The sequence below is a fragment of the Pavona decussata genome, unplaced genomic scaffold (genome assembly GCF_977016875.1).
Source record: "Pavona decussata unplaced genomic scaffold, jaPavDecu1.1 SCAFFOLD_48, whole genome shotgun sequence".
Lineage (NCBI taxonomy): Eukaryota > Metazoa > Cnidaria > Anthozoa > Scleractinia > Agariciidae > Pavona > Pavona decussata.
The window spans coordinates 6021392-6044541 of record NW_028145470.1 but is presented as its reverse complement, the minus strand read 5'-3'; the positions used below and the strand labels follow the sequence as shown (position 1 = coordinate 6044541).

Sequence of the window (23150 nt, the reverse complement as noted above, 5' to 3'; positions counted from 1 at the left end):
ATCTAAAGGCCGATTTTGACAACACAACTTTTGCTTACGACTGTTGCATGCGATTTCTAGAGCGCTCGCTGCTCGAGTCACGAAAAAAAAAATCGCACACAACTCTCGTCATTCAACATTGCCTATACTTACGATTGCCATGTTTTAATATAAAATCCTACGACATTTTTTGTGACATACGCGACAGTCGTAAGCGAGTTGTAGGTTTGAAACAATTGGTGTCGTAGGCCTGTCGTAAGCTTGTCGCACGCGACAAAGTCGTACCGTGTAAATCGCCCTTAAGATTCCATATTGCCGAAAGTCTATACTCTGATAACGCACAGATGACGTCAGAGCGTGCGGCACGTAGCGTGACTGATGTTCTTACCACATTTTGACGTCCTCTGTGCGTTATCAGAGTACAGACCCACAGCAAAATGGAATCGTTTTGTTTTATACACTAACCAAGACTTTTGACTACAATTCGTGAGTGAGCGTCACGTTGACTGAGCCGAGTCAAAAACGTTTAAGCAAACTCTTAGGGCCGGTTATTTAAGTCGAATCTAGCTTAGGCCGCGGTTTAAGGCAATCAGTGGGCCTCCAAATCTGTTCATAAGTGGTTGATTTTGGTAGATAAATAGTTTTCTAGTCTGGGATGCAAGCCTCCCTGTTACTGTCAGTGGCAGTTTAGACATGACTGTTGGTTTTGTTAAACACCGTCTAAACTGTCTTTTAATAACTGACCCTTGGACTACTATAAAAGTATAGAACTGTTTCCAATTGAGTGTCGTAAAACTAAAACCAAAGCAATTACTCTGGCCAATCGCAACAGATGTAAACAACACAATGAGCCAGTCAGAATTCGAAGCAAATACATGTCGCGAGCACTAAGGGCGGGAAAACGCGTGCGGCCAAAACACGATTGGTTTTTTTTTTTATTTTTTTTATTTACTTCAATATTTATCCAGGGGCATCCAATTTAGCAGAGCTAGTTTAAATGGAGCCCTGACACAGCACAAGACAAAACACAAAACATTGAAACAAAAAAAAAAAAAGCAAATAAAAAACTAGACAAATAATTAAGTTATAAATGCAGCATGTACCGCGGGCGTTACTGCTTAAGGTGGCACTTTAGTTTGGTTTTAAATTTACTGAACGCCACTACCTGTCTAATGGTTCTCGGGATGGTGTTATAAGTTCGAGCACCGTTTATTCTGAAGCTCCCCTGATATTTAGCAGTTTTTGCGAAGGGAGGGCGCAACAAATCACGGCTTCTGATTGGTTTTGGCTTTGCTTCTTATTGGTTGAGAAAGTGACGTGAGTTTCGTTAACCAATCACAGAGCTTAGTAATGCAAAACCAAAACAAACGCGAATTACTTTCGACCGTCAATTGAAAACCGCTCTAATCCGAAAAAAAGTCAATAATAGCATTTCAAAACTAACCTTTATTCCAGAAGGAATTTCTGGCCCCAAAATATTACAGCATGTCAGTCGCTACACTTCGATTTTTGACAGATTAGTTACCATTAGCCAATGACCATATTTCCATCTCCTTCCTTTTCACATCCCAACAAAGTTCTAGCAATTTTGACCTGATTGAGGTCACTTGCAAAGGTCTTTGTCCAATTATTCATCGGACAGTTTTGTGTTCCTGTGAAAATTTTCTTATGTTTGCCCGCTACTCGACAAGGCAATTAGACTTGACTCTGATCACTTGCGTCAGTCACACCGCTAATGACGTCATACCGTGCGTCTATAATCTCATCACAAACTCCGCTACACCAATCAAAACGCGAGTTTTACGCTGTTAGTTGTTTGAAATGGGATGTTCAAAGAACATTCTCTTCTGCATCAAAAAGCTGTTTCACTTTTCATTTTTTTTTTTTTCAGTTTTAATTACCTTGGCTGAAATACAAAAGTAACAAAAAGCAGAGTTATTCTCTGATCGTCTTGCTCTAAGCAATACAGTAAAATTCGAACCAAAGTACGATATCCCTGCCTTGTCCCTTTGGTAAGAAATGATGTGGTTTCACTGTTTGTTCTTCAGTGTTTCAACTAATTTAACTGCCGAGATGTGAGACAAACAGAAAAATGAAATTATCGATAACCTGTTGCAAATGTTAAAACTCACTTTCGACAGACCACAAAGCATTAAAAAGCAATATTAGGTGATTAAGAATTGGTTCATGTTTAGCGTGCGTATATCGAGTAATGGATGCACGCGGGAAGTTTGGAGAGCACGAGAGAAGCGTAAGCTCGAGGCGTAGCCGAGAGCAACTCTAGCTTCTTGAGTGCTCTCCAAACTTCCCAAGTGCATCCATAACTCGATATACGCACAGCTAAAAGCACAATTCTTTTATAACATAGTGAAAATAATTTAAATGATTCCTGGAAAACAGGTTTTGTTCCTGATTACATATATTTTAAAATTTACAAAAACAAAAAGGTGAAAATGGTTTTTCATGACGGTTTAAGCTTAATGTTTCATTAAACTTCAACAAGCTCTTATAAATATACATTTTTATGGTGTTGTCTCTCCGTAAAAAGTTTTTTTAAAACATAGCGCGCGCATGCTTTCACCATTGACTTGCACGCGTCATCGCATGGACGCACAGCCGTGCGTATAGGAATTAGATTAGGATGCAGGCGCGCTATGTTATAATAATAAATGTAATTTTCTGTTTTTTAAACAAATTCTCCCAAATAGCATAACAGGAAATCAGAGACATCAGTGCTGAGAATATGCGTGTTGATATCCAAAGTTAAAGGGTTAACATCTTTATTATATGAAGCTATGCAAAAATGTATGTCATGCATTTTGATATTCTTTTGTCTGCATTCAAATTAGCCTGATTAGCTTCGTTCAAGGCGAAGTATTTTTTTTGTTTTTTGGACTCAAGAACGAGGTTAGTAAGGCTAATTTTAATGCATAGGGTCTGTAGGGGAACACTATCACCCTTGCATACATTTCTTTGCAGTACCCAGTCGACCGCCACAAAATGTAACCGTTGGCAATCTGAGTCACACTTCATTTCTTCTTACCTGGGAACCAATCCCTCAAGAGTTTGCGAACGGCAGGATCCTAGGTTATCGAGTGAGAGTCTGGGAACTAAGATTCACGAACATCACAAATGTTGATAACACAACAACAAGAGTGCTGATTGGTGGACTACAGCCTAATACCAGATATATGGTAAACGTATCAGCTTTCACATCAGAAGGAGAAGGAAACAATGCATCGTTATTGGTTACTACTTATAAAGGTAACACATCATCAACAGGTCTTGGCAATCAAAAGTGCCAACAGGTGCTGGACACGCGAGCTACAGGCCATTGGCTTGAGTCTTGGTTCTTGTAGTCTTGTTGTTGTTATTAAGGCGACTTCAGGCGTAGAAAACTCGTGCTATCACAAGACAAAACACTGCAAAAAAACGAAATTGTTGTTCAATTCGGAGTTAAGTACCAATTTGTCGCAAAAAAAGTCTATTTATTGTTCCACTGTTAAGTCAATTACGTCGTTCTATTGTCAAGTCTATTGTGTTTTTCTCTTGTCCAGTCTATTATGTTGCTCTATTCTTAAGTCAATTGTGTTGTTCTATTGTCAAGTCTATTATGTTGGTCTACTGTCCAGTCTATTGTGTTGTTTTATTGTCCAGTCTATTGTCTTGTTCTATTGTCTAGTCTATTGTGTTGTTCTTTTGTTTAGTCTATAGTGTTGTTTTATTGTCCAGTCTATCGCGTTCTTCTGTTGTTCAGTCTATTGTGTTGTTCTATTGTCCAGTCTATTGTGTTGTCCTATTGTCCAGTCTATTCCGTTCTTCTGTTGTCCAGCCTATCGTGTTGTTCTGTTGTCCAGTCTATTGTGTTGTTCTATTGTCAAGTCTATATTGTTGCATTGTTTTGGCAGTATTAGTTCCATAAGAGAAAAAAAGATTAACAGTTGACAAGGCCCTAGGGGCATGCGTTTTCCAAGTAACTGATCTAATCCTTAAATGATTGTTCTAAGCTTGTACCTTATTTCCCATCCCATGATATATAAGGCTCCCTTTCCCCGTTTACAAGGTCATGCAGAACCACTTTTGCAGCTGTGTAAGCCCAGTGCTTATAACCAGCAGTTACAACATGTATTCCTTTAGAATTCCAACTTATTTCAAGGTCTTCCGTGCTACTACACGGGATAATTTAGAACTTTCATTCCATTAAAATGACTCGGACAAAAAATTTGCTTCTGGTTGCCCGTTTGAAGTGAATCATTTATTTTCTTTCATTTCTGATTAATTGTTTTCTTCAACAGCCGAACTAATTCTTCCGCCACAAAACGTAACTGTTATTGTCAAAAAATCCACTTCCGTGAAGATTACCTGGACTCCACTTAAATGCTCCAATAGTACACAGTGTCCAACCATGTATAAAGTCCAATGGACCTTTGTCAAGTATGGCCGGAATGGTGCTATACAAAGCGCAATCGTGAGAGGAACATCTTACAACATTCGAGGGCTCTCGCCGTTGGCTACATATAAGATACAAGTGGCTACAATGAACTGGGACCGAACGGGAGCGTACAGTGAACCAATAAGAGTACAGGCCTTTGATGGGGGTAATTGCGATATAAATGTTGTTCTATTGTACAGTCCATTGCGTTGTTCTGTTGTCCAGTCTGTTCTATCGTTCTGTTGCCAAGTTTATAATGTTGTTCTATTGTCTAGTCTATTGTGCCAACTTGAAAATTCAACCAAAAAATCTCAACAGTTAAAAGCGGAAATGTGTCTTAAAAAGGCTAAAAACATCAGGTGAAACAGAAAACAGCATTTTAAGAATCTGCTGGAATTTTCCTCGTTGGGTGTCCCTAAATACTCAAAAATCGATATCACGGTAGTGAACGGGTAAGCCTTGAAACAGATCCCTTTAGGAAAAAACAAGTAAACTTGGATCCACATCTACATAACAGGGTCTTATATCTTTTAATGATGCTTTCAAATCCCCATACAAAATCAATCATTTTTTTTGCAGTTTACACTCTACCACCGCCAGTTGTAACCGTTCAAAACCTTACCCACAATTCATTTCTGCTTGCCTGGGTCCCAGTTCTTCCTTTAAATGGCTGGATCAGATGTTACCGCGTTAAGGTCTGGCAACGAAATAAGAGGTGGAAGAAGAAAATAGACACAACACTTGATAACATGACAACAAGCGCACTGATTGGTGGACTAAACTCTGGTGCTACACATGACGTGACTGTGTTAGCTATCAAATCAGAAAAAGAACCAAACGCCACAAATTTAGTTGTAACTACTTTTAGAGGAGGTATGTTATTTTAAATGTTAAAATCTTCCCAGAAAATCATTTGGTCTTTGTGAAGAATTCCTTGGCTAATTTCATAATAACATAAGAGGTAATATATTTAACACGAGACACAGTGTATTCTTTTTTAAGTACCAACTAGGCCCCCAGAGCAAGTCCAAGTAATAAACCAATCATCCACCAGCTTCCTGATCACGTGGACACGCATCCCAGCAAGCTACATGTACGGGAAAATTTTGGGCTACAATGTGTACATAAACAATGGCGATCGTATGCTAGTACAAGGAAATGTAGGGGAGTTGCAGCTGAATAATTTGAATAAATACACACCGTACACAATCCAGGTGTCTGGTAACACCTCCCAAGGCGAAGGACCTAGAAGTCAAGCGATAACAGTATGGACCAACGAGGATCGTAAGTACCTGTGAAGAAATGCAACGGTACTGTACTTGTTAAAAAAGCACGGTGTTCCATAGAAAACGAAGCGTTTTGCTTGAAGTTAACGGTTGACTGATTGGTTGATTAATTGATCGACTGACTGACTGACTGACTGACTGACTGACTGACTGACTGACTGACTGACTGACTGAAGGACTGACTGACTGACTGACTGATTGACTGACTGACTCACTGACTGACTCACTGAAGGACTGACTGACTGACTGATTTACTGACCGACTGACTGACTGACTGACTGACTGATTTACTGACTGACTGACGGACTGACTGACTGACTGACTGACTGACTGATTGACTGACTGACTGACTGATTGACTGACTGACTCACTGACTGACTGACTGACTGACTGACTGACTGAAGGACTGACTCACTGACTGACTGCTTGACTGACTGACTGACTGACTGACTGACTGATTGACTGGCTGACTGACTGGCTGACTGACTGACTGACTGACTGATTGACTGACTGACTGACTGACTGACTGACTGAAGGACTGAGTGACTGACTGGCTGACTGACTGACTGACTGACTGAAGGACTGACTGGCTGACTAACTGACTGACTGACTGACTGACTGACTGCTCGACTGACTGACTGACTAACTGACTGACTGACTGACTGACTGACTGCTTGACTGACTGACTGACTGACTGACTGACTCACTCACTGACTCACTGACTGACTGACTCACTGATTGACTGACTGACTCACTGACTGACTGACTGACTGACTGAAGGACTGACTGACTGAAGGACTGACTGACTGACGGACTGACGGAATGAGTCACTGACTGAAGCGTGAGCGTGCTGTTGAGGCATAAGGAGATGCACAATGGAGAGAGTTTTGACCACTGTAATTCTACTTACGTTTCTCAGTATTTATATGGCTAGTGAAAACCAGTCTTAACTCCCTTCAAAGCCTTTGCGTAACGCAACATTACTTCTTGTTTCTTTTAATATTAATAGCACAATTTTTAATAGCTTTTCATGAAACGGAATACAATATTGACAATACTTAACACTACTTACGATAATTACAATACCAGCAATGCTCACACTACTTACACTACTAACAATATTTACAACACTTGCAATACGAAAAAATACATCCAGGTTAAAGTTCAAGCAGTATTGATATAGTATAATGTGATTTATACATTATTTGCTATATATTACACTGCGTTAAAGTACAAATAAACAATATGCTGAAGTTCATTACTAATTACATGATTTACAATGACACAATACAACTATGTCGGAACATAGAACATAAGGATGGTAATAGACAGGTGCAAAGGAGATAGACAAGGAAAGAACAAAAAAAGAAAAGAAAACTTTACACATCGCAAATACAGAGCATGGTCCTTGGTGGGGAGGAGAGTTGCGTGACTACCTCAACCTGAAATAATTGCCTGGGTATAAGACTATATATTTACGCGCTTTTTTCAAAGAATTGAACCAGATCCGCAGAGTTGAAACCGTTCAAACCAGAAAACACAACTATAAACTTGAGCTTTTTTTAAAAAAAAATGGCTGCGACGTCCCAAGTGATTTTTGAGCAAAGCAAACCTAATAATATCGCTCGCTGATGGGGGTTTATATGTTAAGCTCAATAAATTATTTTTTGCACGGTGACGTTACGAACATGCGCATGGCTTTTCTAAAAAGCTTTGACACTTTATTTTCTAGTTCCCAGTGCTCCACCGACCAAAGTCTCAGCGTTTGGGAGTCACCAGTTCGATATTCAAGTTTATTGGTCACGTGTACCTTTGCATTCCGTAAATGGTATAACCCTGGGGTATATCGTAAGGGTACACAGCAACAATGACGTGACTGAATCCACAACTAGCAGCTCTACGTTTAATTGGGAGATAAGAAATCTCGTACCTCATCGAAACTATTGCATATCAGTGGCAGCCTTCAACAGAATAGGAAGGGGACCATGGTCTAATGAAACCTGTGTTGTACTTGATGATAACGGTGAGTGGATCATAAATAAAGTGTAAATAAATAGTAATAATCAAAGATTAGGGAGTGCGTTCAATGATCTCGATCCCAGGCTTTCTCATCTTTGCCAAGTTGGTGATGATGTCGTCCGCCCCTACAAAATCTGCGGGGGATGCCAGATACGCGTCCCAAGAGCCATTCATTCAATCAACGTTGTTGTCCCATGGAATTTCGACTCCAATCTGTACTAGTAATAATCAAGGATAAGGGAGTGCGTTCGTTCGATCCCTTGCTCTCTCTCCTTTGCCAAGTTGGTGAAGATGTCATCACCCCCTGCATTCAATCATTACGTTGTCCCATACAATCTCAACTCCAATCTGTATTAGGAGTGCGTTCTTCTACGTCAAACGCACTTAGGAAAGGTAATGGATTAAGTGGAGTATAAATTTAGGGAGTAACGGGGCAACGAAAATATTGTTGTGTCAACTGATTTTGTAAGGTAAACCGACCACCGTAACGAATTCAAAAGCTGATGCTCCGAGCGATAGTCCTTTGTCATAGGAGCTAGCTATCAACTAAGTTGAAACAAAGTATCTCACTTTCCCACCAACGTATCACCACAGTTTCCTTAGAAGCCAACCGCTTTTGTCTATCGCAACGAACTTTTAAAATTACAAGCACGGTTATTCCTAAATCGCCATCACGCGTACGACCTAATGCCCAATAATTTTTTCCAATTAATCGTATTGATAGCTAAATTCAATATTATTTAGCCAATGTGAAGCTTTTTTAAACATATTCTGCTAGTTTTGTCCATTGCAGCGAACGTTTAAAATCATGAGCACGGTTATCCCTAAATCCCCATCACCTGTACGACCTAAAGCCCAATAATTGTTTCCAATTAATTATTCTCATCGATAGCTTAATTCAAGATTAAAGTAATTCCGAGATTTGAAGCTCGGTTTCTCAAAAACATATTCGATTAGTTTTGCAAACCATGGAGATTGAAACGAAGCATTAACTTGCACCTGATTGACGTGGTCACAACAAAACTATAAAGCAAGTTTAGTATTTATTGATTTGAATTTCTTCTCATTGGATTCCATTGCATAACACAGTTGATCCCAAGATACATGTCCGAAGTGAATCTGCACTCTTAAAACAACGTGACGTTAAATTGTTGACATTAAGGTTAACTTTACAGTTTCTTTGAAAAATATGAATGAACATTTCAATATTAAAACCAGGATATGAAAATTTCCTCCTTTCCCTTCTTAATTCCTGCGCACCGCCATTCTAGATTTCTTGACGTTATATGGTTGACCAAGTATTGCCAAATACTTGTTATACCAATAACTTCTGCCTCTTGACAACAACGTAAGTCTCATACCATTATAAACACTAGCGGCTCACGGGAAATTTGAAAACGAACAAAGGCGATACTCGTATTAAAACTATGTATACTTAAAGTGCACCTAACCCCAAAATGTTTTTTTCTCTTAAATAAATCTTTACACCTGTTCGAAACATATTGCGCTATTTAGCGCCTTTTTATAACCAAATCTTGACTTTTTATAGGCTGTAAAAGTTACGAAATCTAGCCATCATCTGTCCCATGACCGAGCTAGTAAGGGGCATTGATCTATTCCTGAATTGACGTCACAAACTGATTTGCATTGTATAAAGTCTTTGTGAAAATGCATGCAAAGCAATTTGTGACGTCAATTCAGGAATAGACCCATGCCCCTTACTAGCTCGGTCATGGGACAGATGATGGCTAGATTTTGTAACCTTTACAGCCAATAAAAAGTCAAGATTTGGTTGAAAAAAGGCGCAAAAAGGCTCAATGCGTTTCGAACAAGTGCAAAGAGTTATTTAAGCGAAAAAAAATTTTGGGGCTAGGTGCACTTTAAAGGGTCTTAAAATCAGTGTTTATGCTATATTTCCGACAATTTATGGTCAATTTGTTAAAGTAGAGAAATCTCCCCTCCAATCAATTTTTTTACTATTTTTCAGCACCTTGTGGTCCACCCACAAACTTAAGAGTGATTGAAGTCACAGATACTAGTGCCTCTCTGTCTTGGGCGTATCATAGTAACTGTTCAGTCGTTCCAGGCTCCATCCAGGGCTTCAGAGTGGTTTATTACATAGTTGCCATGGGCACAAGTTCTCCTGATTTCGTTAAGGTCATGGGAGGGGAGAGTGAGGCGACAGTTTTAACAGGTTTGAAGCCGTACTCAAGATACAGTGTAAGTGTACAAGCTATCACTAACAGTGGTAGGGATGGATTACCGAGTGAAGTCTGGGTCACAACTAGAGAAGGAGGTAGGGCAAGCATCATTCATTGGACACGTGATTGTAACGTGGTGTTAACATGTAGAGCGATTGTATTAAGCTGGGCCAAACTGAACAAGAACAAGATCTAGAGCAGGCGCAGATTCAGACCGGTTCCCATAGTTTTACGGAAAACGGTCAGATTTTTGACAATAAATAGATACTGGATTTCTAAAATAAAAGAAAATTCCTAGGTTCAAGTACGGAAAATACTTGTCAGAGTGACTTGAAAACCTAGGAAATGGCACTTTTAGGAGTCAATTTTTAAAAAATTCCCCAGGAAGTATGTCCCCGGCCCCTAGCACCTCGCACCTTCGGCACTCGCATTACTGGAAAACGGTCGCATTTTTCTTGGATCCGCGACGACAGGGTCTTCAAGAGACTTTATTCTCAGAGTATGATCAAAATGAGCCCGTAATAGTTCATATTGTTCGTCTATTCTAACCTTAAACTCGTACGCACACTCTATGAATTTTGTTTCGGTGTGCTCAAGGTTTCATTAAAGTGAAGGTTTCCTTTACTCTTGCCCTCACTTTGACTCTAACTTTCACGTTTTCTTAGTGACTCTAATAATGATGCACTCTCAGAAGTTAAATTCTCGTTCATTGTTGCTCAACTGGAACTTCTGGCTACTCTATAGTGGAAACTTATGAGGCAGGAGGAATATCAGTGGCGATCACCTTGCATGTTTAGTAAATAAATCCCTTCAGGCGGCTGGAATTTTCCCGAAGTGGTCAGGATTTTAGAATCGCATTATTATTTACTTGATGTTCCTGAGGATGGTTCAGTAAACTAGTTGATCCTGTGATTTGTGGTTTTTCTTACGATCTTGAACACTTTCAGTTCCTAGCAAACCACCTTCGAGCTTTGAAGCTACGATTGTATGGCAGAGTGACATCTTTTTAAGATGGTCTTCAGTACCCCCGGGATATGAGCTTGGCAAAATCCTAGGGTTTAAAGTGTCCTATCAGAAGACGAAGGGTACAAGCCAGGTTAGTGCTTTTTAGTTTTACTTTTTATTATACAAGCGACAGTTTTATTTATTTACAATATTGTAATGTAGTCACCCACACAAACAGAGTATTTAAAACAGGTTGAACAGAAATCGTTGAAAATGTGACGAGCAAGCCTAATAAAGAAATGCGCTTATATGGATACACTTCTTGAGACTAGTTAATTAAGACGAGGCTTGATGCAGAGTGAGCAAAGAGAAATTGAAAGACGACACACATCGAACTTACATCACAAACCATCTCAGTTGAATGAAATGTTGCGTAAGTTTTTTTCAAACAGAAATGGACGGTGAACTAATCAATGAAACGGGCAATGAATTGCAGGTTTTAGGCCCTTGATAAAGGATGCTGAATTGTTTATTTTCGTTGTACAAAAACGGGATCTATAGTAAGAGGCAATTCGAGTTTCGTAGTGATAAACCTGCTGACTAGTTGTGAAGAGATCACGAAAGCTAGTGGACAAAAGATTACTATGATGCGAGTACATTATTAACGTCAGTCATAGCCTGACGCTTCTCGTAAAGGCTATCGATAATCGTTTCGTTTTCCAGTGCAGCGATCGAAAACGCATACTAGTGTACAGGGCTTTCAAAAGACTGTGACTACTTCATACTTCTTCGGTACGTTCAGACTGAATCGCCTTGTTACAAAGAGTCACAAAACTTGCTTTTTTGTTATTATCCTAGGTTATCGTTATTGAGGGAGAAGGCAAACGCTCGTGTGTATTGTCTGGTCTTAAGGCATTCACAGAGTATGAAATACGTATATTGGCATACACATCAGCGGGAGATGGCGTGACGTCATCACCTCTCAGAATCGTAACTGAAGAGAGTAGTGAGTATACTTAGTTCTTTGAATTTCTTCAAGGACGATGCCTCCTAATACAGAAGTATTTTTTTACAGCTTATGACTATGCGGAAAAAGCAGATCTTACTGAGTACGAGCTATTGGAATCCAGAAGAAAATTGAGGGTAGTGGGGTCGTTTTTAGAGATAATTTAGCAACAATTATTCTAAAAAACAGTAAAATAAAAAGCAATGTATGCCATTTTTTTTTTCCAAATTGAAGCTTTATTATCGCTGAAAAATACATGGTTACCCCCAATTTTCCTTTTGGATACCAAGAGCACTTGTTAAGTGCTGCTTTCTCCGCGTGGTTTTAAACCCCCCCAAAAATATCCTTGTATTAGTAGGCATCACCCATAGGAAACCCGAGTATCTCGAGATGCGCAGAACGTATGCGCAGTAACAAGAGTAGGCACCGTCCTTAATTATGACTTCTTTGAAAGTCATAACTTAATGTTACCTCTCATTCCAAACACTCAACAGGAAAGTACTGCTCAGTAACTTTCATTTTAATTGTCACAGTTAAGGATTTCATCAACAGATTCAAAAGTTACCACCATCTTGTACAGCATAATAAACAGCACCAAAGGAAAGTATTGCTCAGTAGCTTTCATTTGAATGGTCACACTTAACCCGAGGGTTTCAAAACCACCTAGTACAGCTTAGCAAACGACATCATAGCGTAGAACTGTTTAATAGAATCACTGCTCAGTCGCTTGCATATTAATGGTTAAGCGTTCAAGTTTTGAGTTTCAAGAGTGATGTTTTATATTTATCTTAGTTCCCAGTGCTCCTCCCTCGAATGTAAAAATCCAGGGTAAACTCAGTACTAACAGCTTGGGAATCCAGTGGATGAAGATCCCGGATAATGAAACCAATGGTAACCTGGCTGGATACGTGCTGTCATATCAGGCCGTGAGGGTTGGTGGGAAAAAAGTTAAAGACGAGATCGTAAAGAAGCGAATAGTCTCGGCTGGCGCACATTCAGTGGTACTAGATGGCCTGCAGAGTTTTACTGTTTATGAGATCAAAGTTTCGGGATTCACACAGAAAGGAGAAGGAGTGTACAGTCAGCCGCTTTATGGAGGTATTTATTGTGGTAATGTAATGTTTAAAACACGAACAGCAGTGTTTTATCGGGATTTAAAAGCACGAGGCGCAGTCGAGCAGTTTTAGACCCGATAGACCTTTTTCATAAATGGCGGCCGATTTATTATTCTTTTCAATATATGTTAATTAGCTCTACTAACCTCATTTTAGAGTAAAAATTCTTTTGAATTTTGCACATGCTGACGAGGCTAGTAGGGCTAATTTTCATGAAAACAAAAGAATAATTTATCGGCCGCCATTTATGAAAAAGGTCTATAAAACGCGTGCTGCGAGTTTTTTGAACTACTTCAAAAACATTCCTGGAAAAGCGTGTGCCAAGAGAGTTCATAAAAATGATGCTTTTGTGAACGTTGGAAATTAGCATGCGAGAAAAACATCAAACACTACATACTAATAAGGAGGAGGTTTTATCGGGTTTTATAACCACTGCACGTGATGTTTTATCGACCATCTGATAGGTCAATGGGCTTATGAATTATTAATGAACTTTTGAAGGTCTTAACACCAAGCTATATTTATCTACATCTATCATCATAACAAAATTCAGATTCATTTATCGTCATACCCAGATTCCGCACCATTTCATATGGCAACATGGCATAAGCTGTGTCCTGTGGTCTGGGTCAAATAAAAAGCTTTTGTGAGATCCTCTGGCAGTTTATCTATTTAGAAGCGGACTAAATCTGTAAATCTTAGTAATTTGTTTGACGAAAAATGCAAAGGCTGCTTTCTTTCTGACAATTGGATTGACAAATGACAATTAACTAGGTTTTATTGATATTATTAGTAACGTAGTCGTTTTAATCAACATTGCATATAAAAAAGATTTCCTCAAGGTTTTATCAGTATTATATGAGTATTACAGATTAGTATTTAACAATTATTGGATCAGGTTGAGCAAAATATTGTGATTTGTTAGTGACGAGCAGATCAATTATTTGCCGAAGCCGAAGGTTTAGGCAAATAATTGATCTGCAAGATTAGATTTAAAGTGACTGAAGTTCATCCAGTTCATCTAAATACCGTGGACGATAATTAGACCACATTTCTGAGAGATTGCCTTTCAATTTGATGTTGGGATGATTCCTTACAGAGACATGTCACTGTGAAAGACGACTGACCACAAATTACTGGTTAAACCCGCCTTACGTCATTAGTTCCTCCACCAATCAGAACATGAGCGGGATTTTCATGGCTTTCCTAACCAAGATGGTTCTTCAATGTTGTGGCGACTGCGAAAATGGCCATGGGACGTCCAAAATAGATTATACCTTGGACGGAAGTAACAAGAATGCGAGGAAAAATACTGAAAAAGAAATGAGAGAAGCTATAGATCACAATGCAGACTTGAGCCTACCCGTGTATGGTTTCTCTGACCAGCGAAGGTACATGGACCACTTCCGGTATGTCCCCGTGGTGGAGTCCCCTGGGGCAGCGTTTATTGTCACTAAAGAAGGGCTCAGGTCTAAGTCACTTCTTAAAGGACTTGTGTACGGATGTGGGCCACTGATGATCTTTAACTTAGCCGTCATATTCTTGACTGGAATGTTAATGTGGTTTGTGGTAAGTTAACTAAAGCCTCACAGAATAAATGAATGGGATACATTTAGAATGTATGTTTGGTTTATCAACAGAGTTGATAACTAAAGGTAAATTGGCCACCGTAAAGAGATTCGAGTGCTGACGTTTCGAGCGTTAGCGCTTTGTCAAAGCGAATCCAGGGCTAACACCCGAAACGTCAGCACTCGAATCTCTTTACGGTGGCCAATTTACCTTAAGTTATCAACTCTGTTGATAAACCATACATTTGTTTCTACTCCACACCTACGCAGCACCGCAGTTTCTTTAGAAACTAACCCCCTTATAAATTAGAATGTGACTGACGTAGAACTTATGCAAAAATAGCTGACACTTTATTCTTTTGTTTGCATTCAAATTAGCCTTACCAGGCTCGTTCTTGAGTTAAAAAATCAAGGGAATATTTTACTTTAAATGAGGCTAGTAGGACAAAATGTGAATGCGGACAAAAGAATATTAAAATGTCAACCCTTTTTGAATAAGGTCCGATGACAAAGTCGAACTGAAAAGACAAGGTGTCAACCATAGACCAGTGGGATTTGATGCAGTAGACCTGCACCTTTCAAAAGCTCTATTTTCACTGGACACTGATAACCCGCAGCTGCATTGTGTTTTAGGGCTGGGAGCTTTGTTCTGTTGTTCGTTCTTTTGTCCTCTCGACCGACCATATAAGACGTTGCAAACGGTGTAGGTCGCCCACAGTAGACCTGCACCTTTCAAAAGCTCTATTTTCACTGGACACTGATAACCTGCAGCTGCATTGTTTTTTAGGACTGGGAGTATTGTTCTGTTGTTCGTTCTTTTGTCCCCTCGACCAACCATGTAAGACCTTGCAAACGGTGCAGGTCGCCTCATTTAACGCAACAGTGATACAGGGCATAACCCTATTGTACACCAAATATTAAAATGCAAACAGTGAGTAAGCAGCCATTAGCAGCTTGTTTGGTTTTATTGGGGCCACTATGGCATACTGATCCAAATGTGGAATGTAATTGATCAGGCAAAGCTTTGCGTTGGCATCAAAGGCCAGAATTAGTTTGCGCCATTTTCATCTATGTACTTTTTTTTTTTTTTTAAAAAGGCGAATCTCACGTTTGCCGTTTGACGTATTTCTCTAATTCTTTGCCGCGTTACGGGCTAATTATGTATGTAGTGAGAATAGTGTGTATGTCTGTGGCTGTCAACTTGCCCTTTAACTATATATGATGTAAGACACGCCTGGACTTTCTTGCCAGTACTATTTGAAAAGATTTCATAACGTTTAATAACTGTTTGACATCTTGTCGACAATGACTTCCGTTTACACTAGCAAATCACGTTCGCTTCTTCCGCCTGTTGACATCACCACATCCGGTAGTCCTCACATTTGATTGGCCAGGAAGAGTTTTTCTGTCTTCAGTATCAAATAGAGTTATTACTATTTATCACAACGTTGCTGTATAAATTTCAACATGCACCACGTATTCATTTTGCAACGTCTAGACCTCGTGAAGCTATTGTTGCTAAAATTTAAAGAACATAATGTCTCGTGAAACAGCAACGTAATAAGAAAATTTTCTTTGTAGGAAAAAAACAGCGCTGATTCTATCTTTCCGCGCTCGTTCTTGAAAGGTACTCAAGAAGGTGTCTGGTGGGCATTTATCACAATGAGCACAGTGGGGTGAGTTACTTCCTTCCTGGGACTACTTAACATATAATGGGCATGCAAACTGACGCATAATGGCAATCCTTTGTGAGTGTCCTGTGATGGATTAGCATCCCATCCAGGGGGGAGTAGTAATACTCCTAGTCACTTCATGCTGGGTATCCTGTTTTGGACTAGCATCCCATCCAGAGAGGAGTAGTAATACCCCCAGTCACTTCCTGCTGGGTATCCTGTGATGGACCTAGCATCACATCAATGCTCCAAGTTACTTGATGTAACAAAACCCGGGTTATAACTCCGGCCTAAACATTCCCGAACCGACTACTGAGATCGGGGTACGAGATTAGCTCCGGCCATGTGGTCTACATAGGATCGTAGTGTGACTTTACTATTTGTAACCATTGACCCAAAAGTGAAGGCCGATCTTATTTTTATGTGCTTTAAATCAAAACCTCTCTACGCCGTTATATAAAGGCCATCATATAAGACTTATTATGTGCCATCATATCAAGATCTCCTTGGTGCTAACATATTTTAATATGAAAAGACCTCCTATCAAACTATAATAAAATCCCATTTGAAATATCATATTAAGACCTGCCTTGTGTTCTACTTAGGTATGGTGACCGTATCCCCATGACGTATAGTGGCCGGCTTATAACTTTCCTCTGGTCGATCTCAGGCACAGTTCTGTTTACATTACTGATCAGTTACATCAGTAGTGGACTCGCTGTGTCATCCCTTGAGAATAACATCAAATTGTATGGATCAAAGGTATGGAATTTAAATGACATTCTAAACCCATTTATGGTATCTTATATAGAGAGTTTTACACCAGAGCCTTTACTAAGAAATTTTGCCCCACATTTTCTCTTTTCGCCCAGGTGTGAAAATGCCAACGGCAACACACTGGGCAACCCTGCGATGGACTAGCATTCCATCTGATGGGGGAGTGACAACACTCTTAAGGCCCGGCCAAACGATTGCAACATCATCCAACATTGTTGGACGATGTTGAACAGTGTTGAAGGAGATGGCCAAACGAATGCAACATGTTTGATGCAACACTTGGACTCAAAGGTCTGGGTCCCTTCGCGTTGGACCATCTTCTTGTTTTTCCTGGTCTTACAGTTTCACTTACTCCTTTGCCCTACCTCTCTCTATTTAAATAGAGAGATGGTGTGTGTGTGTAAGCTTTCGTCGTTGAGAGATTCAAAACAATGTTTGTTCAGCGCCATACTGTAGCTTGGATACTTACGTGGCAAACAAGCGAAGCAAATATAAACCTAAAATCATCGCCATGGATACAGATACCGGCAAAGTCAGTTTAGTGGGCATGCGCGCCTTCAACAATGTTGAATACGGTGGCTCCAGACGCTGGGCCACCTAAGGGCTTGATACAAGACCTTTTTTCCTGTATGCTGTGATTCAACTAACGACTTTTTTTATTTTTCTGCGCATTTGAACAACGTGTTCCAGGTCGCAGCTCTCCAAGACACTCCAGAATATCGTTTAGGAATAAGAAGAAATGCTCGAGTAAACCCAGGTGAAATGCAAAAATAATAATTTCTATTCTCTTTGTTAAAGATATCACATTAAGCCTACTTCTGAGTAAAATATATACATTAAATATACACACTGTAACACTGTCCAAATATTGTCATGATGCACCAAATTTTCGTCGTTCGTAGTCAACAGATTTCTTGCGATACGCGTGATAAAGATCGTCTCCAGCTTTACTGCAATAAAACTGTGCTTTGTTATCAACGTGTTGAATAATTAAACAATTATTCTGCTCAATCTTGCGGAATATCCCCTGATTTTAGCCAACTCGGGCTATGGCCTCGTGGCTAAGTATCAGGTGATATTCCGTGAGATTTTGCAGAATAATTTTTTAAATATTTGTTGTTCTTTTTCTTATAAAGCTGCGTAATATAACCTCCCTGTGTTCAGCTCAGTCTTCCAGTTAAAATAACTCGAAGTAACCATGGAAACATCACGTGCATTTCTCACTCCATAAAAGGAATTCAAAGTGAAACTTGGCCATCAATCAACCAATGAGCAAACCGCTTGCTGGAGCAGGTCGACAAATAACAAAATTGTGAAATCAAAACAGGATTGTTTAACATATGGCTGTAAACAGTAATTCCATACACCACAAGGGATGATCCATAAAGCAGCCCTTCACATGGCCCTTGCGCAAAGCTCGGCTTAAAGGCGCCTGCTCGCAAACTTCAATTTAAGTAGCAATAACGATTAAATGATTCAAAAAACAACTAATTTTTTATCTCTTACTTTTTACTTTCTTTTTTCAAATTCTTTCAGACCGAGATTACGTTCATCTTGAAGATATCAGGGAGGATTTACTCAAAGGGGTGGTGAAAGGTGCTTTGATTGACGCTTATGTTGTGGCAGAGAGAAAGGATCTGTTTGAAGACCCCTCCCTGTATATTCACCAGGTAACATGTTGCGCATGTGACACACGCGACTATTCACAAGTATTATGACACGTGACGTTTCACATGTGATATGATACATGACAATTAACACGTGACTAGAGGAAGTCTTTAATGGAATGAAATATAGTACACCTGATCACATTACTTTACCCTCCGCCCACCCCCATCATAGCTAAACTTAGGATTTCTTTATTAATTACCCCTTTGACGTTCCTATGTATATTTTCTTCGTTTGTTCACAGTTAATAAATTACCGTTCATCGTTTGGTATAGTGCTTTCTGGTAACTCCACAAGGCTACAGCACTGTTTCTTGGATTATCTTGTGAAACAGCGCTCTCTTATGACAGAGCTTCTTAAAACCTACACTAAAACACTTCCGGTGAGTAACAAAGCGCATTATAGAAATGCGCAAAATAAGTTCATGCTTGTTCATGTATTCAGTAGATTGCAGTGTGAGGAAGGGAAAACTGCATGGGGAAGGGGGCATGGGGGACTCCGGACCCCAATCCCCGCCACTTTCTCCTTCGTAAAGATACAACACCGTACAGTTGTTATGTTTACCGACTTTCCCGCTGTTATTTAATTCCAGCTATCCCCCCCCCCCCCCCCCCTCACCCTTTCTAGCTCCTGCCACGCAGGCTTGACGTTTCCGGGTTGGTAGCAAACATGGGTGATTCCTGGTTTCCATCCATACTGCTTTCTCCCAACACTATACATTTTAAACAAAAGAAAACTGTACATTCTTCCGCTTCTAATGATCATTCCCTCACAAATGCTATATTAATTCGTTGCCTGTCTTTCCCCCTCACCGTCTTTGTCGTCTCAGTAGAGACCTTCAAATTCTAGTAGGAGATTTGACTTCAAGTTTCTAGCGAAGCCGACTAAGAATGGTGATATCCTAGGAACCTTCGTTTTACTCTTTGTAATCGATGAACTTGACAAAGTTGTTTTGGATGATGATAGCTATACGCCCGTTGATTCCAAAAAGACGAGACCACCTACGTTTCGAGGACTTGTTTACGCCACGACGGAGTTTTCACAAAAACTCGTAAAATGACGACGATTATCTCGTTTTCCCGCCAAAATGACACTGGTTCAGGCGCGCGCGCTCCTTCACTATTGGAAAAACTCGTAGACATACTCGTGATCGTACTACGATATAAATATCGCTACAGTATACTACAGGGGAGATAGTACACATGTACGTTCCAAGTTGCTATCTACACCACTCTTTTTCATTTTCCTTTAACGTAACACCACCAAATTTTTTCCCTGCCTCTCGCTCCCCACAACCGTTGTTTTACTTAACTAGCAAGCTAAATAATCAGACACTTAAATGAAGTTCATTCATTCATTCATTCATTCATTCATTCATTCATTCATTCATTCATTCATTCATTCATTCATTCGTTCGTTCATTCATTCATTCCGATTTTCTTTGAGGCCGCAGATGGACCTGGGAAACATGGCGTTCCTGGTTACCATTCCCCAAATGTTTTCCTTTGCTACTGCCGCAATGCAATGTTACACACTTTTATATTTATCCACATTCTCACCGCCTCGTAAACCCTGTTCTACTGGTTTCGTCTCCCTTCTAAGGGTCTTCGCCTATTTGCGCAGTTTGTTTTCAAAAACAGGGAACCCCATGCACAAACCTGTGTAAGCTCTTATTAGTGCTTATAGTCTTCAGTTTCAAAATATCTACAATGCCGGAGTGATTATGATGCAGCACCCTGAAACTTCCGCAAGGAAAACGTGTAACAAATGCACTGAGATGGGTGAAGTGAACTGAATGCTTCACCAGTAAGTCTGCCGTGATCATTTAAACTCCCTGGATAGCTTGAAAGGTTTGTTAACCAGAAAGTTTTGCGATCCTTTAACAGTTCGAATTATCTGGATTACATTCAGGTTAAGAGTCTGTTTTAAATTGGTATTAAAGTTTAGTTCATTACTTTTTGTCTGTTTTTCGTCAGCATAACGCGGCTTCGTTAGCAGAGGAGAAGAGTTCTGACATCCTAGGCAGCTCAACGGACCAGTACAGAACCGCTCTCCTCGTCCTTGCACTAATAACAGCAGCCGCTATGTTGTCTGGGATAGTGTATGACCTGATCATGCGCAGAAGAAAGCACACAAGAGTGGATTCAAATGGTTCGTAAACTTGTAGTTAACTTTACACTTTACTAAAATAATAATTAAAAAAGAAACACGTACGATTGAAGAGAAACAGGAATTTGAGTTCGATTAGCCCTTTGCTATTTCAGACTGACTTCAGGGAAAGAAAAATTCTTTTGAGAAAGAAGGAATTCAAGGAGCAATATCAGTAAACACAAGGAAGAGTGTTTCATCTTATTTCCAAACAGTTAACACCGAGAAGTGAATGAGAATGGTGTATTATTCAGTGAGTGACACAGGAATACTCGGAAAAAGGAAATTCGAGTGCTCCTATCAGAAGTCCAACCTAAGACCTCCCGATTACTAGTTCGGATGCTCTACCACTGAGCTACAGGAGACTTGTGGGAGCTAAGGCCATTAAACTAGGTTCATGGGACAAACATCCTGCATACTGCTAGGATTTTATCATGAATGTCGATGTGTGGCAAATGCGCAAAGAGAAGTGGATTGAAAAAAATTTTCCACATACTTTGAATTGTTTGGAAATTGGATGAACCCTCTTTCAAGCGTTTGATTTAGCTTCTCAAACCATTACTTACTCTTAGAGAAATTCAAAGCAAAGGTTCACCGACTTTTATAATAATTAAGACCACATTTCCAAACCTCCTTCGCGGTTGTGAGTTCTTCTGTTTCTTTCTAGTTATCTTCACGGGTTATTAATGAGTTTTAGAAATCCAGAAGTAAATCACTGTTATTAGTAGTATTGCAAGCTGAGGGAAAGAGTATCTGTTTGGGTTAGGGCTTCATCATATGATCCCGGTAACCGGGCTGGCCCGGGAGGCGGGACGAATTTTGTCTTCTGTTCATATGGGAAATTTAATCCTGGTTACCGAGATAAAAGATGTCCAAAGGGCCCCCAAAATACCCGTGGAACCGCGTCCCGACTTGTCAGCGACCTTACAAGCCATGCACAGTTGAAAATGTTTCGTCACCGACAGTCCCTGTATCCTGGCTAGCTGGAGTGTTCATATGGGAAAAATTTCCAGCTCGGTTACCGAGATCTCGGTAACTGGGCCAGCCCGCCTACTCATATGAACAAATCGAAATTTTTGTAAAGAAAAGAGTGGCGAGGCGAGATGTCGGAAACCGAGTCAGCCCGGTCGACCGGGCTCATATGAAGAGGCCCTGAGAGGGAGTAACTGTATGCACAAAATTAATAGTGGCTGTTAAATTTTTATTATCGTTTATAAATGAATCTGTCGTTATCTTTCAGAATAAATGAAATTACTTAGTTGGTTGAAAGTACCTTGTTCTGCTACAAAACAATGAATTAACTGGTATACAATCTCAATTTGCTTCTTAGGAAATAACAACACGAACAGTTATAAGAATGAACTTCAGAAAGAAATGAGTCAATTAGTCGACGAATTTTACCTCGCTATACAGCAAAAGTACCGCTCACTGACAGATAGACACCGCAAAGAGAGAATATTGTTGACGAGTCTCAAGAGGACTACAAAACCCAAGGAATTGGAGAAGCTTAAAGCCAGATATTCCTGGACTTAGGAATGATGCAAGAATGGGACTGCTCAATACCTAGCTTTCATTTGAGTGGTTACTGTTTAAGATTTCATCCACAGACTGAAAAGTTAGAACCACCTTACGTATCATAATAAACAGTACCACAGAAAAGTACTGCTTACTAGCTTTCATTTGAATGGACGCACTTTACTATTTTATCCACAGAGTCAAAAGTTAGAATCATCTCCTACAGCATAATAAGCACCACCACAGGAAAGTACTGCTCAGTAACTTTCACTTGAATGGTCACACTTTAGGATTTCATCCACGTACTTTAAACCTAGAAACGCCTTGTACAACATAATAAACAGTACAACAGGAAAGTATTGCTCAGTGCTTTTTAATGGTCACATTTTCGTCGACGTGCGCTGAGGCGAGAACCATCTAGTACAGCGTGCGAATCATAGCTTCCATTTGAATGGTTGCAATTTTGGACCATTTTTACAAAGACTAAAAAGGTAGAGCCGCATTGTCAAAAGAGTGAACAGAAAAAGTGAGAATAAATGTGATTGTGAAGATAACGAGTTTGTTCCTATTAATGTCTCCATGAACGTTTCGAAAATTGACCTTTTTCGTTTCCGGCCTTCCGTTCACTTAAAATGGTGTTTTCGGTCACTATCAAAGGAGTTCTTCAGAGCTCTCTCCAAAGCATTTCTTCTGTTTTACTTTGTTCGTTTTTGTTGTTGTTGTTGCTGTTTTCCTTGCCGTTCCCCTTTTTCTTTGACCGTAGACAGGAAAAAAAACTTTTCTAACACGCTGACCCCAGGTCTACGTGATTTCTTTTG

General features: G+C 39.8%; 1 protein-coding gene across 1 annotated transcript in view; it reads left to right on the top strand.

The window, feature by feature from the left end:
• LOC146482006 (protein sidekick-1-like) overlaps positions 1–22880 on the top strand; it is a 34371-nt gene extending 11491 nt beyond the window's left edge. Inside the window, exons 6-22 of the mRNA XM_085108062.1 lie at positions 2959–3243; positions 4275–4577; positions 4991–5284; positions 5414–5695; positions 7430–7720; positions 9704–10012; positions 10865–11013; positions 11721–11868; positions 12661–12966; positions 14083–14552; positions 16133–16227; positions 16830–16986; positions 17692–17758; positions 18538–18671; positions 18914–19051; positions 20646–20820; positions 22148–22880. Of these exons, the coding sequence (XP_084964188.1) occupies positions 2959–3243; positions 4275–4577; positions 4991–5284; positions 5414–5695; positions 7430–7720; positions 9704–10012; positions 10865–11013; positions 11721–11868; positions 12661–12966; positions 14083–14552; positions 16133–16227; positions 16830–16986; positions 17692–17758; positions 18538–18671; positions 18914–19051; positions 20646–20820; positions 22148–22350 (3806 nt within the window). The 3' untranslated portion in view covers positions 22351–22880. The remainder of the gene's footprint in view (positions 1–2958; positions 3244–4274; positions 4578–4990; positions 5285–5413; positions 5696–7429; positions 7721–9703; positions 10013–10864; positions 11014–11720; positions 11869–12660; positions 12967–14082; positions 14553–16132; positions 16228–16829; positions 16987–17691; positions 17759–18537; positions 18672–18913; positions 19052–20645; positions 20821–22147) is intronic.
• Positions 22881–23150: the final 270 nt, after the last annotated feature.